The sequence below is a fragment of the Pongo pygmaeus genome, chromosome 3 (assembly GCF_028885625.2).
Source record: "Pongo pygmaeus isolate AG05252 chromosome 3, NHGRI_mPonPyg2-v2.0_pri, whole genome shotgun sequence".
Taxonomy (NCBI): Eukaryota; Metazoa; Chordata; class Mammalia; order Primates; family Hominidae; genus Pongo; species Pongo pygmaeus.
This window is the reverse complement of record NC_072376.2, coordinates 7,423,712-7,442,548: the sequence shown is the minus strand read 5'-3', so window position 1 is coordinate 7,442,548 and position 18,837 is coordinate 7,423,712. Positions and strand designations below refer to the sequence as shown.

At 49.4% G+C, this 18,837-nt stretch overlaps 1 protein-coding gene across 5 annotated transcripts in view; it reads left to right on the top strand.

Moving 5' to 3' along the window:
- Nucleotides 1-18,837, top strand: part of STK32B (serine/threonine kinase 32B) — a 443,733-nt gene that overhangs the window by 390,085 nt on the left and 34,811 nt on the right. For all 5 annotated transcript variants that reach the window (XM_054484777.2, XM_054484778.2, XM_063663496.1 and 2 more), the window contains 3 exons: nucleotides 3,636-3,739; nucleotides 13,862-13,978; nucleotides 17,131-17,256. In XM_054484777.2, the coding sequence (XP_054340752.1) occupies nucleotides 3,636-3,739; nucleotides 13,862-13,978; nucleotides 17,131-17,256 (347 nt within the window). The remainder of the gene's footprint in view (nucleotides 1-3,635; nucleotides 3,740-13,861; nucleotides 13,979-17,130; nucleotides 17,257-18,837) is intronic.

Here is an 18,837-nt window from a genome sequence, read left to right as displayed (position 1 = left end):
GTCCGCACATTTATTAAGTGCCTTCTGTATACTGGGCTGAGCACCAGGCCCTGGGAGGGAAGGAAGGAGGGTGGAAGGGTGCACCAGGGCACTAATCCCCGGGTAACTCAATTACTCCTGGCAGTTGCCCAGTACAGGGGAAAGGGCCCTGGAGTCAGAAAACCAAGAGATGCTAATCCCAGCTCTGCTGTGCTAGCTGGGTGACCTTGGCAAGTTCCTTACCCCTTGTATTCATTTCTTGTGGCTGCGAAACAAATTACTACGAACTGAGTGGCCTGAAACAATAGAAGTTCATTTTCCCACAGTTGTGGAGACTGAAAGTCCAATATCAAGGGGCCAGCAGGGCCATGTGCCCTCGGAAGACCCCACGGGAGGATTCTTCCTGCCTCTTTCAGCTTCCAGCAGCTCCAGGCCTTCCTTGGCTGGTGGCCACGTCGCTCCAATCTGCCTTTGTCTTCACATGGCCGTCTTCTCTGTGTCTCAGATCTTTCCTTTCTCTTATAAAGACATCAGTCTTTGGATTTAGGGCCCAATCTAAATCCAGGATGATTTTATCTTGAGATACTTGATTACATTTACAAAGACTTTATTTTCAAATATGGCCCTATTCACAGGTCCCAGGAGTTGGGACTTGAACATAGCTTTTAGGGGGCAATGATTCGGCCCACTACACCTCCAAATGCCTCTGCCTCCTCATCAGAAAAATGAAGATCATCGTAGCATTTATCCTGTTGGGTGGTTGGGGGAATTAAAGAGGTAATACACATATAATCCTTAACATGGCACCTGGTAAATCACGTTTGCTGTTGTTCAGATATGTGGCTCATACCTGTCCTTCCAGCTCTAAACCTGTGTAGTTCTCTCACGTCTAAGTGCTGGGATTCTGAGCAGCCAGTGACATCATTTTGGTGGCATAGGGATTATGACATCAATATTGTTGTGTTCTGTCATCAGCTCCAAGTGTATGGGGGAGGAGGGAATGTCACCCTCTCTAGGACTGCAGACATTTGTCACTTGACTGGTCATGACAGCCAGGACAGGATCATTCTGCTGTTGCTTCTACCCTGAGTTCTGAATGGACCTGGGGCTGCCAGGCATGACAAGGATTGATGGGGAACACCTCGGCACACACAGCCATTCTGTACTGCTGGGTGCACCCTGTGCTATTGGAGCTTGTGGGCTGGGCCAGCATGACGGGACTCCTTTTCTCTCAAGCCCTCAGGACTGAGAAGAGGAACAGGCACACGCTCTGGTGCAGGGAAGGAAGTCCCTGTAGGCTGAAGCCCAGCTTTGGGCTCAGTGGTGGGATCCAGGTGGGATTCGGAATAGCACAGCTCAGTGCCCAGCATGTACTAGGAAAGCATTAAATATTCACTCATCCAATGCTTAATGAACAAGTGTGATCACTGACTTTGGAGCCAGGATGATCTATCACCGATAGGAAGAGGCAGACAAAAAGATGCTGAAAATACAAAACACACAGAATTCGGAGACTGATCATTCATGAGGCTGAGGAGGATGGCATTTAGGAGGGTTCCCAGATTTCTGTTTTGGGTAACTGATGGACGATGGGGAGGCCAAGCATGGCAGAGGAAGCAGAGGTTGGAGTGATTTGACTGTTAGTAATGCCTAGTGTTCATGGAGCACTCACTACGGGCCAGGCATCCTGCTAAACTCTTGGTATAGATTATCTTATTTAATCTACTTAATCCTCACAACAGCCCAATGAATAAACCATTATTATTATCTACATTCTACACAACTGAGGCAAAGAGAAGGTAAGTAGCTTATTACTAACAAGTAACTCCAGCAGCACCAGCGATCTTCCTGTTTCCCAGGGCACAATGTCAGTTCCTTTGTAAGGACCAAATAATCTAAGGGACATGTTCTCAAATTCCCAAGTGCACCATTCCACCATGTGGCACTGAGTATGTAGTTTGTGCTGAATGAAATGTTGAGATGAACCTTACTTCAAACAGGAATTCAGCAGACCTGTAATGTGCATCTCAGCTTTGCAGTTCCTGGCTGTGTGACCTCTTCATACTGCTGGCCTTCTCTGAACCTCCCCTGTAAAACATGTCCCAGAGGCTGTTGTGAAGAGGAAACGAGAACCCGTGGGTGAAAGTGCACTTAGAAAATGTGAAGCAAATGGAGAATATCGCCAGGGGGCAACTAGAACGTGGCTGCTGGTCAGACTTATGTGTGAAGCTGCCCAGCCAGCGCCCCCAGGTCAACTCATCCTGGATCTTCTTTCCATGCTGAGTGAATGCCCATCTAGAAACTGAGTTGAGACAGCTTTAATCACAACAGGTTGTGGCTCCCCGAGGCAGATTTCGGCTGCTCTGACAACTGTAAAATGGAATTATGCCTGCAAATTAATTTACTAGAAATAATCAACATTTCACAAAATGTTCCTGGAAGCTCACATAGACAATTAGACCCTACAATGCACTCCTGGCTTAGTGAGGCGGGGGTGAGGCACTGAGATAACCCACCACTCAGCCCCTTGGAGAGTGATGAGGGACAAGGACCCCAGGACAAATGCAGTACCCTGAAGAATAAGGGTCCACCACTCTTGGGCCTCCATCCCCTTCGCTGTATTTTTTCTATTGAGGTGAAATTCACATAAGATGAAATTAGCTATTTGAAAGTGAACAATTCAGTAGCATTTAGTGCATTCACCATGTTGTGTGACCACCACCTCTGTCTAGTTCCAACCCATCTGTTTTCATCAACCCCAAAGGAAAACCGGTGCCCATGAAGGAGGTGCACCCACCCTCCCCTCCCCACCCACAGCCCCTAGCAACCTCCAATCTGCTTTCTGTCTTGTGGATTTACCCATTGTGGGTAGTTCATGTTAGACGTCACCTATGCTAAAATATAGTTGTCCGTGAGATAGGCCCCAGGCACAGAGAGCTCTAAGTGTCCATTTATCAAGGTTCTCAACCCCTTGGGGGCTCTGTTCCTCCTCTTCTTCACTCTGGGTTTACCCCACCAGTTCTCCCAGCGAACATGCTCCACCAATCTAGCCCCTCCAGGGGCATGTCTTCCCTTTCGCCAAGTGGACAGCCCTTTCATGCCCCCCTCAGGGCATCCCATCTGCATTCCACCCGGCAGTGTCACGCCAGTGCTTCCTGTGATGCCTGTAACTTGTTCTCAGACAGCTCATGGCTTACTGAGGATAAAAACCACATGGCATAGTGAAAAAAGTACAGGTTTTACTGTCCAAAAAAGCTAGATTTCTGACCGGATGCGATGGCTCACTCCTGTAATCCCAGCACTTTGGGAGGCTGAGGCAGGCAGATCACCTAAGGTCAAGAGTTCGAGACGAGCCTGGCCAACAAGGTGAAACCCCATCCCTACTAAAAATATCAGAATTAGCCAGGCATGGTGGCAGGTGCCTGTAATCTCAGCTACTCGGGAGGCTGAGGAAGGAGAATCGCTTGAACTCAAGAGGCAGAGGAGCCGAGATTGCGCCACTACATTCCAGCCTGGGCGACAGAGCGAAATTCTATCTCAAAAAATAAAAATAAAAAAAATAACCAAGCTCGATTTCTCTGCTTGTCCCCTCTCTAAGGGGTGGTGGCCATAAACTGGGACACACAATGATGTTCTCTTTGTCCTCTCGTTGGCAGCTCCAGAAGTATTCCAGGTGTACATGGACGGAGGCCCTGGATACTCGTACCCTGTCGACTGGTGGTCCCTGGGCGTCACAGCCTATGAGCTGCTGCGGGGCTGGGTAAGACGGGCACCTGTGCGGTGCACACGAGGGGCTGTGCAGTGGGGGCTCAAGTTGTACCTGGACAGGCAGAGTCGGCAGGGCACACAGTGCAGGAAGGAGCACTGGTGGAGTCACCGCCCCCCAGGTTTCAGTCTTGATGCCTGTGTGCCGCCTATGAATGCCCTGAGCTTTCTGGTCCAACCCTCTCATTGTACAGATGGGAAAGAGGCATCCAGAGGGGGAGGGTCTTACACAAAGGCCCACAGCGGATCAGTGACAAGGTCAAACATCAAAGCGCCTTGGCCTCGTGGTTTCAAACACTGTCTTCTTTGAACCCACAACACAAGGTCTCCATGTCTGATTTTCTAGCTGATTGGGAAGTCTTTAAAGGTGAAGACCATGCTTCTTTTTTCTGTTTCACATCTTCCCTGAATATGTAACTCAGTGTCCTATAAAAATGGGACATTCAGTACGTATTTGTATTTACTGCATTTAAATTTACTAGCTGAAGATGATTAATGGGGCTATTTGGTGGCTGTAATAACACATTTTTTTATTTGAGCAGAAAGTATTATGTCTAGGCCAGGCGCAGTGGCTCAGCACTGTAATCCCAGCACTTTGGGAGGCTGAGGTGGGAGGATTGCTTGAGCCCAGGAATTTGAGACCAGCCTGGGAAACATAAGGAGATTCCATCTCTCCAAATAATAATAATTAAAAAAAAAAAGATAGCTGAGCGTGGTGGCACTCGCTTGTAGTCTCAGCTACTTGGGAGGCTGAGGCAAGAGAATCACCTGAGTCTGGAAGGTCAAGGCTGCATTGAGCCATGATGGCGCCACTGCACTCTAGCCCTAGGTGACAGAGTGAGGCCCTGTCTCAGAAAAAGAAAGAACTTTGACTAAAATTCATTTTGAGGTGTTATTTCTTTGCACAAGTATCATTTGAAAAGGATGTCGCTTCACCATGTCTCAGGACCATGGTTTCCTCATTGGTCCAACGGGGATAGTAAGATCCTTTCTGTCTTTTTAGTGGAGCTGGAGTTTTAGGATTCCTGGGTTCCTGGACTGTGGGAGACATGGTTTGCCTGAGACTTGTCTCCATAGCGCCAGTGCCCAGCACAGAGCTGACAGAAGCAAAGAGCCAGATTCTCCCACAGGCTGCAATTATAATGTTGTTTAAGTCATTTGCATACATGCATATTCATGCCCATAGAAGGTACCTTCCTTGAGGGCATGATGGTGTCTTATTCATTGTGGGTGTCCCATTGTATGGTTATAATGGGTGTTGACTGAATGTTTGTTGAATGAATAAATGAATGAATGAATGAGTGATGAGAGCAGTTTGTACACCATGAACACTGTGAGTGCAAATAAGTATTGTCACCCTGTAGTTAAGCAACAATTTTCTGCTCTTGATCTCAATTATTTCCCCTGAATTCCTCAAAAACATAATTATTATACATTGCATTCTTAGAATGCAAAGCAAATATGAGCTTGTTCACTGAATGAAGAGAATTAATGTCCCACAGGTTTACCTGTGAGCTGCTGCGGGGCTGTGTAAGACAGGTGCCTGTGTGGTGTTCCTGCTCTGTTCGTTTCTTGTCAGCTGTTTCCTTTGATATATATGCTCAGAGGAGGAATATGAGGGTCCACGATGTCATAGGAACCAGAGCACACAGGCATCCGCCAGAGGCTGTTAATCTTATGTAATCAATCACAGCAATGACCTGGGCGAGCGGTTGCCCTAAACGTGACTGGGCTCCTGCCAACAGAAAAGATATTGGCAGTCATTCCTCATGGGTCAGTACAATCAAAGATGATAGCTTCGCAAAAAGCCCCAAGGTTGGAGTGGTCCCTGCTGATTCACAAATAAACTATTTTATTTTATTTTTTAATTCTTCTGAGTTTTCTGCTGAAAGATCCAGATGCTATTTTCAAGGACAATGCTTCTTGGAAGAGGAAGAAGCAAATGATGGGGGATCTAGGCCTTTAGCGTGGAGACAAAGTAATAGAATGAAAGAACACCGCCTGTTATGTACTGCTGTAAATCTTTCTCCCAGATATATTTGACTGGCTTCTTCTTTGACCCAAAGGACAACAGGTTTATGCAAATAATTTATTCTCTGTTTTTCATACTGGAAACAGTTGATTTAGTCAAAAAGCTGTGCTGGAAAACACTCATATTTATCCATGGACTATGTAAATTTAGGAGTTATCCCCTCCTCTTGCAATTCCTCAGTGATGTCAATGACAACATCCTTGGGTAGGATCCAGGGAGCTCCTTATGTCCAAAAGAGGAAAGAAAGTCATAGACTCACATCTGTAATTCCAGTTCTTTGGGAGGCTGAGGAGGGCGGATCACCTGAGGTCGGAGTTCGAGACCAGCCTTGCCAATATGGTGAAACGCCGCCTCTACTAAAAATACAAAAAAATTAGCCTGGCATGGTGGCGGGTGCCTGTAATCACAGCTACTCGAGAGTCTGAGGCAGGAGAATTGCTTGAACCCCAGAGGCGGAGGTTGCAGTGAGCCAAGATCGTGCCACTGCACTCCAGCCTGGGTGTGACAGAGCAAGACTCTGTCTCAAATAAAAAGGTCATAGTGGGAATTCCCAATATTGTTCTAGGATCTTAAAGTTGGAACGCATTGAAAATAAGGGGTGGAAAATTGATATTAATATGGCTTGTTAGCCAGGGACCCAGGAAAACAGCTGTTTCTCCTCATGAGGAGCCAAGCACGCTTTATGGACAGCAGAGGGGCCAAGTCCCATTGGCAGGTTTGAGACCACAGTGCAGACCAGGGTTCTGCAACCCCTGGGGCTGGGTACCAGACTTGTGGCCTGTTAGGAACTGGCCGCACAGCAAAGCAGGGGGTGAAGGTGAATGGCAAGTGAGCCAGGGAAGCTTCATCTGTATTTAGAGCTGCTCCCCGTCACTCACCACTCACACACTTGGCTCACCACCTGAGCTCCCCGTCCTGTCAGGTGAGCAGTAGCATCAGACTCTCATAGGAGCGTGAACCCTCTTGTGAACTACACATGCTAGGGATCTAGGGTGCGTCCTCCTTATGAGAATCTAATGCCTGATGATCTGTCACTGTCTCCCATCACCCCCAGATGCGACTGCCTAGTTGTAGGAAAACAAGCTCAGGGCTTCCACTGATTCTACATTATGGTGAGGTGTATAATTATTTCATTATATATTACAATATCATAATAATAGAAATAAAGTGTACAATAAATGTAATGCACTTGGATCATCCTGAAACCATCCCCACAACCCTAGTCCATGGAAAAAAATGTCTTCCACAAAACCAGTCCCTGGTGCCAAAAACATTGGGAATCATTGATGCAGAGAACCCTGTGCTTTTGGTTGGAGCTTGTAGGCTAGACAAGAGACATAAATAGGATCCAACTTCTCTCTGAGCCAAACTAGAATCTTAGCTCTTGATAAGAGAGCTATCCTGGCAGGCCTGCTGAGTGAAAGAAAAAGGCCCAAGTAGGTGCCACTTGTCAGAATTCCTTTTGGTGCCCCAGTCACCCTGGCACTCTGACTACTGCCTCTCCAGAGAACACTATGGAAAGAGGTATGAGGAGATCTCCCTTCCCCTGACCACATCCACAGAGAAGAGATGGACAGATCTTTAGCCAGCCATTGTCCCAACAAACCTCAAAGTCTCTCTGACAGGTGAGCACCCATCTGTTCATTGATTATCCTCAGGATCCAGGGAGTGCCGTACCTTCAGAAAGAATCTTTTTCACTCTTAGACAGCTCTAATGGCTAGAAATTATTTTCCCCTTACTCAGTCAAAAGCTGCTACCTTATAATAGAGAAAAATAATCTTAGAGGAATCTCACAGGTTCAAACCCTGGCTCTAACAAGGTACCCCATCTGGGTTCCTAAGCAAGGCTTTTAAACAGACTGAATATTCAGAATCCTTTTGTGTTAACAAGAAGAAATTAGTAATTATATCTACCCAATAGGATTGCTTTGAGAATTAAATGATTCTGATTATGTTAATTACCCAGCTCCATGACTGATGAATGGCTGGCACTCAGGAAACATCCGCCTAGTACTTCTACCCTGGGAGGACCTGCTGGAAAGCCTGTGTCCTTCCCGATTTAGCATCTTTCAAGCATTAGAGGCAGACACTGAGAGCAGAGGCTGGATCACACCTGCTTGCTGACCATTAGCAAGTAAGGCCAATGGGCTTCATGAGCAGAGATGGGTTCCCATCCATACTCTGTGCTTCTTGGTGCTGTGATTTGGGCTAAGTCACTTACCTCATCTGAGCCCTGGCTTCCTCATTCATAAAAGAAGGTTTATCAGGCCCACCTGCAGGGTCACTGTGAGATTACATGAGAAAATGTAATCAGGGCATAGGCGGTGTCTGGCACACAGGAGACATGCGGATTATTATGCAAATAAGTAAATAAACACACAGTGATGATTCCAGAAGACTGGTAAATGCAGCTAAAGCTCTGCTGACTTAGGTTTAGAGGAGCAGAGGAGAATTTCAGGGGGAGGAGACATTGATGTTCGGTCACATATGAATGGTTGGAAGGAATAGTGTGAGCGCAGGTAGAGAAGTGGAAGCTAGGGCTGATTCAACAAACATTTTGGCCTACCCACCTGTCAGAAGGATAGTGAGGGGACAGTCTATAAAGGACCTGAGGCCAGCTGGAGACATTTGGCTTTACTCTGTAGGTAGTGTGGTACTATCCATGGTACCTAAGCAGGAAAGTGACAGCACAGTGGTCATATTATACATAGAACCACGTATGTCTGGGTTCAAATCCTGACTTTGCCACCTAGACTCTCAGTCATCTTCAGTGAGCCTGTTTCTTATCTATAAAATGGGGAGAATAGTAGTACAGGCCCATGGCACAGGTTTCTCCACCTCGGCGCTACGGACATTTGAGGCCAGATGATGCTTTGTGGTGCGGGGCTATCCTGTGCGTTGTTAGGATGTTCAGCAACATCACTGGCCTCCACCCATCAGATGCCAGCAGAACTCCCCACCCAGTTATGACAACCCAAAATGACTCCAAACATTGCCAAATATCCCCTGGGGGACAGTTGTCCCTGATTGAGAACCACAGCCGTAGAACAACCAGGAGGACTAAGTGGGATCCTGCATGTGAGGCCATTAGCACATTGCGTTGCACCCCCATGGAGTGGGCTTTCAAGGACCCCTTGCCCCTTTCACATCCCCCTAGGACTTCTACCCTGGGAGGACCTGCTTGAAAGCCTGCATCCTTCCCACTTTAGCACCCTTCAAGCACTAGAGACAGGCACTGAGAGCAGAGGCTGGATCATACCTGTTTGCTGACCGTTAGCATGTAAGGCCTGTGGGCTTCATGAGCAGAGATGGGTTCCCATCCACATTCTGTGCTTCTTGGTGTCCACTCCATGGGGACATGAGGACTTTACCCTCTTTGCTCACCCACCAACCACCTCCCTGACCTGGTGTTACCCTTGCCTTTGACCCCAGTCAGCACTTCTCCTTAGGAATGGGTAGACAGAGAAGATTGAGGGTACAGAGAGGCCAGCGAGTGGAGAGAGGGTGCCCAGAGCTCCCCCGAGAGGTGAGAGTGCAGCACTGAGTACCGCTGGATGTACAAGGCTTGGGTGGGCTGAACCTGGAGAAGCAGGACCATGTAACCTCACCAAGGGAGCCAGTAGAGCACTGTGCCAGGAGTCACAAGCCTGGGAGGTAATGGAGTCTGTGATCTCCATTCAAAGGAGGAGGAAGGACCTTTGTGAATTTTTCAGTGTTTTCAATCTGTGTTTCCCAGACTCTAGGACCCTGCAGAGATGATTCAATAGTTCCAGAGGCAGGGAAAGTGTTTCTCTGGGCTTTGGAGGTTTAAATTGCCGAAGGAACTGTTCTTCACTTTCATCTGTTCTGTGTTTGGGATTTTGAGTAAAAATATTTTGGGAAAAAAAAATTGGATTAGATGGTCTTCAAGGCCCAGCTCAACTTTAACAGTTAAAATGACAGACATCCGGCAATTCTTTTCCTCTGTCTTCTATTTTTTGGTAAATTGGCAAAATTTTTTTGGAAACCAAGTTTCCTGGAATAGAGACACACCCACACTCCATAATAAGTATATCCAATGTCCCACTGCTAAAATTGCTTTTACCAGCAGTACATGGAATTACTTTACCTTATAAATACCACCTGGTGTTCTGACGCAGCACATCCTAAGGCCAGCGAGTGAGAGAACTCAGCATCAGTACCAGCAGACAGGATATTGATCTTAATATTTGCCAGTCATCTTATAAAAGAACCTACGTTTTTCTACAACCACTCAAACAGATGACGGCTGAACCTGGAGCCTAAAGCTGTGGAACTTGTTTTAGTCATCATGTTCCAAACTCATTTCTAAATGTATTTCCTGCACTGACTTCCTAGCGCATTGGAGTTATTATTATCATCATTGTTTTTGTAATTTGTCCGGTTGCCTCTGGAAGGAGAGAGAATTACAGAGATTGGGGGAGAGAGAGAGAGAGAGAGAGAGAGAGAGAGAGAGAGAGAGAGAGAGAGTAGCTCACGTGGAAGTCCAGTGGAAAAGCAGAATTGATGAGCACCTTGAATGACCAATAAGGAAACAGGGAATGAAATGTAAATGATAAGAAAACATTTACATTTGTTTCTGGCTGGTGTTCAAGTTGGGTGCTTGGATTCTGGGTCTCTGGTGGCACCGCAGAAAGACCAGGGGATGAGAATCGGGGACATTGGGAAAGTCTCTTTTCATCTCCGAGCCTCAGTTTCCTGACGTTTGAAATGAGGGACGAAGTGCCGCATCATTATCCAGGGTCTTTGCACCTCCAACAGCTGGGCTTTCAGGGTAGGGGTGGGACTGTGTTGGGCAGAACTGTTTTATTAAAAGGCAAAAAAGACAGGAAGGAGCAATTATAAATAGTCCAAAACGGCCGGGTGCAGTGGCTCACGTCTGTAATCCCAGCACTCTGGGAGGCTGAGGCGGGCAGATCACCTGAGGTGAGGAGTTCGAGACCAGCCTGGCCAACATGGTGAAACCCAGTCTCTACTAAAAATACAAAAGATTAGCAGGGCCTGTAATCCCAGCTACTTGGGAGACTGAGTCAGGAGAATCGCTTGAACCTGGGAGGTGGAGGTTGCAGTGAGCTGAGATCACACCATTGCACTCCAGTCTAGGCGACAAGAGTGAAACTGTCTCAAAAAAAAAAAAAAAAATGTCCAAAACTGAACTCAGCCCCAGCTCATCTCCCAGTGGTAGCCCTGAGCTCTGGGTCTCCTGCCCCTGCACCTGTGGAGATTATAGAGAACTCCCCTTCCCCAAACATGCCCAGCAGCCCCATAGATTCCCTCCCCAGCACTCATTCCACCCCCGACCACTCTTTATTGCCCGTCTCCCTCCAAGACAGCGAGCTCAGTGCAGGAGGGACCATGTCTGTCCTGCTCATGCCGGGCCCCATCTACAGAGGGCACCAGTTCATCACAGGAGCAGAGTCAAAGTCAGCCACCTCCTGGAGTGAGAGCTCTGTGTGTGGATGGTGAGGGCTGCTGTTCATTACCTGTGATGGCCGTAACTAAGATCCACATACTGGGTGGCTTAAACAAAAATTATTCTCTCACAGTTCTGAAGGCCAGAAGTGTGAGATGAAGCGGTTGGCAGGGCTTGTTCCTCCTGAGGCTGAGGGAAGGAACTGTTCCAGGCCTCTCTCCTTGGCTTGTGGATGGCTGTCTTCTTCACATTGTCTTTCCTCTGTATGTCTTTCTGTGCCTTAAAGTCCCCCTTTTATAAGGACTCAGGTTATGTAGAATTAGGACCGACTCTAATGACTCAATTGGATTACTTCTTTAAAGAGCCTGTGTCCAAATAAGGTCACATTCTGAGGTCCTGGGGGCTAGGACTTTAGCATATGAATTTGGGGGACACAATTTCCCCTGTAACAGCAGTGGTCAGAGGCGAGCCTTGGCGATTCACACTGCCTGGCCTTTCACCTCTGTGCCCAGCTCCAGGATATAGTGCCTTGGTTTTGTCTTCTGTGAAATGGTCATGCTAACAGTCACCAGCTCATAAAGATTCTATGAGCTCTGTGTCACATAAGGGACATTTTCAGTTAAGATCGACTCTCATCATTTTAACTATGGTAGTTGTTTCTGGCAAAGTGCAAAGGGGTCTCACACACGCAGCAGTGGGCAGGAAATTTTCATTCATGGAAGTAACCACTTTGCATTAGACTAAAAAAAATTGAAGAAAGATTTTTTAAATGTTAGTGTATCAAGTTAATTAGCCTTTCTAGAGAGCCCACGGGTTTTGGTTTTGCTCTGCCTATTAATACGGTGAAATGGACAGGTCCTCACTCAATTAACAGATAAGAGAGAAGGTGGCAGTCGGGAAAAAAAAGCTCCCTTCTGGGTGTGCACATCTGAGGGGGCACAGGCGCACCCCTCAGGGCCAACATCTTCTCCAGGGCCCCCTGTTTGGTAAAGGTAAAGGTGTCCCTTCACTCCAGGGAACTGTAGCCCTCCCAGGGATCGGGACCCCTTTCCCCTTTGGGCTGGTGCCTTCTATCTGCAGCAGCCCTGTGGGAATTGCGGTTCCATGAGGTTGGAGCCAGAGCCTTAAGTGCCACGGTGTTACCCACACAATGTGTGGGCTTGATCACATGGTGGGTGACAGTCCAGTGACCACAACCTGGGAGGGTGGCCAGTAAGGTCAGTGCAAGGAGATCATGCTTCTATATACGCTGCATGCGTAGGAAATCAGCTCCTCCCCGGGTGCGGTTTTCAGCATGGAGATAAGGGGAGTTAGTTCCCAACTCAGGCATCTCCGGATCCTACTGGTTTGCAGGGCTGGGCTTCTTCTTGGAACTTTTCTGAAGCAAGAACTCAAGGTGCAGCCAGTACAAGTGAGTGCTTTTTCACAGTGTGTACCTGGAAACCCCAAACCCAGGGACCAAGGTGGCAGTGGGATCCCAGTATGGCGTCTGACTCAGGGTCAGCGTGCGCTCAGTACCTGCGGAGGGACTGAGACGTTCACTGTCGCCGTGCTCTGGGACCTTGCTCGATGACAGACACTACTGGGGCCCCGAGAACACAGAAATGAGCATGGTCAAATTCCCCCTTTGAGCAACCCACAGCTTCGTGGAGGAGACAGACAGCAATAATTTTACTGGCACATACTAATGGCAATCAACTTCATTTAGGTTAATCACGAATTCATCGCTCAGATTTCTCCAGGATCAGTTTGTTGCACCACCACACGTGCCAGGGAAACTGTTGCTTTTGTCATCCCAAAGCATGTGGCCATAATACCAACCTGAAAACATCTTGGGCCGCAGTTCAGCTGGAGAGGCTCCGGGAGATACGTTCATGGGGGTCAGGGCAGGGGGAGCGGGGACCGGGAGTGCACTGCTGCTTAGAAGCACTCCAAGCCTTGTCCCCAGGGTCATAGTCAAGAAAATCTTCCCAAGCTTTGAGAGGGGCTTAGAAGCAAGAAACTGCACATGGCAATGTTGAGAAAATGTGGTCAGGAGGCTTCATTTTCTGCCAAGTTTGGAAACTGGGGGAAGAGCAGAGCTTACACATCCTCACCGTGGGGAGGGGAGGACAGTTGAGAAGTCAGGGGACGAGGCTGGAGTCCTTCCATCCCTCACCCCAACCACACCCAGACACTGGCCATCTCAGCTCTGTCCCAGCCATGGGCCAGTTCGGCCAGGACAGGGAAAGTGGTGGCCAAGGCCCAGCAGGTGGGGGCTATTACTGGAGGTGTCCCTGGGTGCCTGGTGGATGGCAAGAGTCAGCCCCCAAGCCTGTGACTGGAGCAGGGACTCTGGTGTTAAGCTGCGGAGAATGAGTCCTACCTCTGGCATTTATGGGCTGTGTGACCTCGGTGAGCCACCCCTAACATCCTGTGGCCACAGGAGCAGCACCCACCTGCCGGGTCCTGCACTGCCCCCTGGGCCTGGTTACTGTTGGCACATGGGTTCGGGCCACCTGCTCTGCCGTGAAAGAGCAGCACCCACTGTTACTTGAAGAGGAAGAATAAACCATCCCTCATAATCATACAATCTTAAAATGCGTGGATGGTGCCTTCCAATGGCTCTCTCTCTCTCTCTGTCTCTGATTCTGGCTGTTGTCCTTTGATTGCAGAGGCCGTACGAAATCCACTCAGCCACGCCCATTGATGAAATCCTCAACATGTTCAAGGTGGAGCGTGTCCACTACTCCTCCACGTGGTGCAAGGGGATGGTGGCCCTGCTGAGGAAGGTAAGGAGGCAGCTGCCAGCCTGCCCCACCAGGGAGCTACAATGAGTGTAGAAACAGCCATATCAGCAAACGAAGGGGTGAGAATACAAATGGCATACCAGAGGTAGAAATGATCAAATCAGCTGCGCTCAAATGCCAAATGCCGTGGAATAAGCGCTGTTATGGGGATGCGTGCAGATCAGCACACCTCGGAGGACAGTGGTGGCTGTGACAGCAAGCCCCTAGGCTCTTGTCACTCTGCTACAAGCTCCTAATAAACAGAAATACTTAATGCATGTGGGTTTGTTTTTTTTTTTTAAGATGGAGTCTAACTCTGTCGCCCAGGCTGGAGTGCAGTGGCGCGATCTCGGCTCACTGCAAGCTCCACCTCCCGGGTTCATGCCATTCTCCTGCCTCAGCCTCCAGAGTAGCTGGGACTACAGGCACCCGCCACCATGCCCAGCTAATTTTTTGTATTTTTAGTAGAGACGGGGTTTCACCATGTTAGCCAGGATAGTCTCAATCTCCTGACCTTGTGATCCACCAGCCTCGGCCTCCCAAAGTGCTGGGATTACAGGCTTGAGCCACTGCGCCCAGCCTGCATGTGGGTTTTTTAAATCTGCTGCACATAGTCTTTTCACTCCATGGCCTTTAAGAAATTGGGTATCTCGGCTGGGTGCAGTGGCTCACGCCTGTAATCCCAGCACTTTGGGAGGCTGAGGTGGGTGGATCACATGAGGTCAGAAGTTCGAGACCAGCCTGGCCAGCATAAAGAAACCCCATCTCTCTAAAAATACAAAATTAGCCAAGCATGGTGGTGCACGCCTGTAATCCCAGCTACTTGGAGGCTGAGGCAGGTGAATCACTTGAACCTGGGAGGCGGAGGTTGTGGTGAGCTGAGATTGCACCATTGCACTCCAGCCTGGGCAGTAAGAGCGAAACTCTGAAAGAAGCGAGGCGAGGCAGGAGGGAGGGAGGGAGGGAGGGATGGAGGGAGAGAGGAAGGAAGGAAGGAAGGGAGGGAGAGAGGGAAGGAAGGAAGGAAGGAAGGAATCTCCTTGACTTTCCGCAGGAACTGTTGCTATTAGACTAAAGCAGTGGTTCTCAAGGTACGGGCCTAGGACCAGCCAGCATCAGCGTCATGTGGGAGCCTGTTAGAAATGCACATCCTCAGGCTCCACCCAGACCTGAATCAGACGCCTGAGGAGGGTCCCACTGTCTGTGTCTCCATGAGCTCTCCAGGTGGTTCTGGTGTGCACTGCAGTCCAGCATGGGCAGGAGATCTTGGTGCCCTGCCTTCAAGGCTCCCTTCACATCCTCCACGATGCGTGGAGCTGAGTCTTGCATGGAGCTGAGTCTTGCATGGAGCTGAGTCTTGCGTGAGGTTGGCACCCAGTTGTTTTTAAAGGAATGATGACAATAGCAGCCAGCACTGTTGAGGGTCCTGTGTTCTGGGCCATATAATGGCTCTTCTCCCTTACTCCTCCCAAGCCCTGTGAGCAGGGGGAGTGTCATTATCCCAGTACCAAAGATGAGAAAGCTGAGGCATAGGAAACCAAAATCATTCAACCAATGCCACAGAGCTATTAAAAGGCAGAAGTAGGGTTTTAATCCAAACCCTCCTAACTCCAGGTCCCAGCTTTTAATCCCTACATGGCTATAATGGCTTGTTGAATTATTAATCTGTTATATTACTTTAAAGGAAATCCACCACCTGGTTCTTGAGAGCTTGTTTGGAGGCTCTAGCAGGGGAGCACAGCTACTCATATACCCTTGACCAAAGACCGATCCTCCTCTATTGGGGATGGTCGTCCTCTTTGACCGAGTGCACAGCTTTCGGAGGGACGCACATGGAGCTATGAGAGAGCAAAGGGGACACCTGCCTAGCCAGCCAGATCAGCCAAATCAACCCTGGCGATCAATGGCGTGACAGGTGTCACAGCCAGATCACCCTCACATCCCATTACCTGGTTCTTATAAGTCAGTGTCTCTTAACCCTGACTGCTCATTAGAAGCATGTGGAAGCCTTACATACCACCAATGCCTGCCCCTCCCAGCCCACCCGAGTGACTCAGAATCTGGCCCTCGGGTCTGGGCATCAGCATGTTTTCAGAACAGCTGCCCTGAACAGTGAACTTCCAGATGGCATTGAAGTGGAACCTGCTTAAGTTGGCACCCACTGTTTTGGGACAGCCCCTAAAGAGTGGCAGCCATGATCAGCAGATGCAACTCCTGCTAGCTATCCCTGTGGGCTGTGACTCCAGCCACTCAATGGGCATAGCTGGGAGATTTCTGCAGCGACAGGTACGTGTGAACTGGCAGGGGGCTCTGACTTCCAGCTCCACCTGGGGACCCTGGTGTGCCCCCCTCCCTTTCTAAGTATGTGCCAGGTCCTTACCAGTCCCATTTGGTCTCATCCTACCATGAGCTGGAAGTGGAGAAGTCTCCATTATTCCCCCTGCTTTCAGGGGAGGCAATGAGCCCAGGGCACCCAGCAGCTCGCCCAAGGTCACAGCTGTTAAATGGCAGTCCCGGGGCCAGGCCTCTGTCTTTTCATTCTTGGCCCCTGTGCTTTTTCAAGAGATAAGCTACAGGGTTTTGGCAAGTTGGGAGCCCTGCAGGGATGCCAGGTGATAGTCTTCAGCTGTTCTTTTGCTACATCACTCCTTATTAGCTGAAACTCAATTAGAAGCTAAAAAGTGTCCCCTTGGCTAGAAATGAGGCCACTTCATTAGGTCACAGAGGTCACCTCGTAGCTGTCCAGGAATAAATTTTATTACAGTTTGGTGCTTCCCATTACCAAGTTGGAAATCCTAAGATGAGGCAGCTAATTCTTTCTATTTGTAATTTGATGCTTCTCCAGACATCAGAGAGGCAGCCTGTTACAGGCTCCAGTCCCAGAAAGGAACATGGGGGCTGAAAGTCTGGTCCCTGCCCTAACAATCCCTCACTGGATGACCTTGCAGAAGCAGTCTGACCTCTCAGTTTCTCCCTGGCTATAAAGAGATGAGTGCAGATGGCACTTCCAACAACAGCGACCCAGACAGGGCACAACATCAATAGAGCATGAAGAACAGAGGTACATTAGTTGCCCTGAGACTCCCTCCTTCAGAGTCCCCGCTAACCTTGAGGGATGCCCAATTCACAGAAACTCATTTGCCCTCTGACTGCAGCTCCTGACCAAGGATCCTGAGAGCCGCCTGTCCAGCCTTCGTGACATACAGAGCGTGCCCTACTTGGCCGACATGAACTGGGACGCGGTGTTCGAGAAGGCACTGATGCCCGGCTTTGTGCCCAATGTGAGTGGAAGTCCCACCTGATGTCATGCCACCCCTCTGCAGGGTTCCCGCCTTGGTGCAAAGCAAGACTTTGGCAGCTGGCCAGTGAGCCCTCTGCTGGCCACGGCCACCTGAGCACCAAGGGCTTATGTCTTCCTGGAATTCGGGGTGAACTTGGGCCTGATTTCCAGTGTCCCAGCCGTGCAGCTTCCCTCTTTGTGGTAGGTCCTTTGGGGGTGCCAAGCCTTCTGTCTGTCATTGAATCCCACCCCCAGGTGCTCAGGTCCAGGTGTGGGAGTAGCAGGCTGATCTACTCTTCTGCCTCCACAGAGCTGACTGCTGAGTAGAGGAAGACAGGCAATGACCTACCCCGACAGGGCAGTCAGTACTTGTTGCACAAGCTCGGCAGAGAGAGAGGTGGGATGGGAGGGGCAGAGGCAGGGGCTTCTTTTAGGGAGGGTCGGCAGAGACCTAGAGGTGAAGTGAGGGAACCAGGACCGCAGGGATGGGCACTGAGCCTTCCAGGCAAAGGGATCGCCAAGATCACACTCTTGAAGGCAGTAGAAAGCCTGGGTTTCAAAGAACAATTTTATAGCATTTAAGGGAATGAACCAGAGGGAATATAATAGGAAATGGGGCCAGGAAGGAACACATGCTACACCAAAAAGGCTTCCAGAGGCCACGGTCAAGGTTTTAGGTTTTGTCCCCTGGAAACTGGAGTGTTTAAGGCAGGGAAGTGAAAGCATTGGATTTACATTTTAAAGGAGGCTTCTGGCAGGATCTGGAGGCTCCTGGGTCCTCCAGGAGAGACGCTGAAAGTTTGGACCTGCCTGGAAGCCTCCTGTGGTCCCTTCCTTTGAGCAGTTGCATTTCTCTTGGAGGAATTGCAGAGAGCACCTGAGGAATAGTGACAATTGGGACGGAAATCCTGGGTGACATTCCAGTTCAGCCACCTCTGCCATGTGTGACCTAGGAGAGCACACCCCAACCGCTCACCTGTCCTTGCCCTGCCCGGTAGCAGTGGTGTGAGCAGCAAAGAGACCACAACATTTGCTCTTTGTTGTTGCCTGTTCCAGCCCCGTATTATGTGAATAGAGGTGGAGACTCCAGCCTGGAAGGCAAGAGATTTCTAGGCTGGTTCCTGGGGAGCCTCAGACTTCCCCGGCTAGTGTTTCATGTCAGATTATTTTAAAGACTTCTGTCTCTCCTTTTGGTGCAAAAATAATGTTTCCCCACATCAGTTTCTCCAAGAGTGCCAGGCTTCCAGACCCTTTTCACAAACTGTGGTAGCAGTGCACACACACGTTTCTGAACACAGACCCTCCCCACAGCCTGCCCAGTGTTCACCACTGAATCCAACCGATGCCAAGCCTGGCTGACGCTAGTCTGTTCCCGTCCTCTCCCTGTGAGCAGCGTTGCATCCCCACCTGCTTAGCCAGTACACCTGGTCCAGGGCTGGCCCTGCTCTCCTCTGAGCCCACCTTTCTCCCCACTTCCCTCCCAGGCAGGGCTCCAGACAGGCTATGGAATGGCAGGTCGCACAGGGCTTTGTCCCTGTCTTCCAGGCCTGGCCATGTGCCGTTCCCACTGCCTGGACCTCCT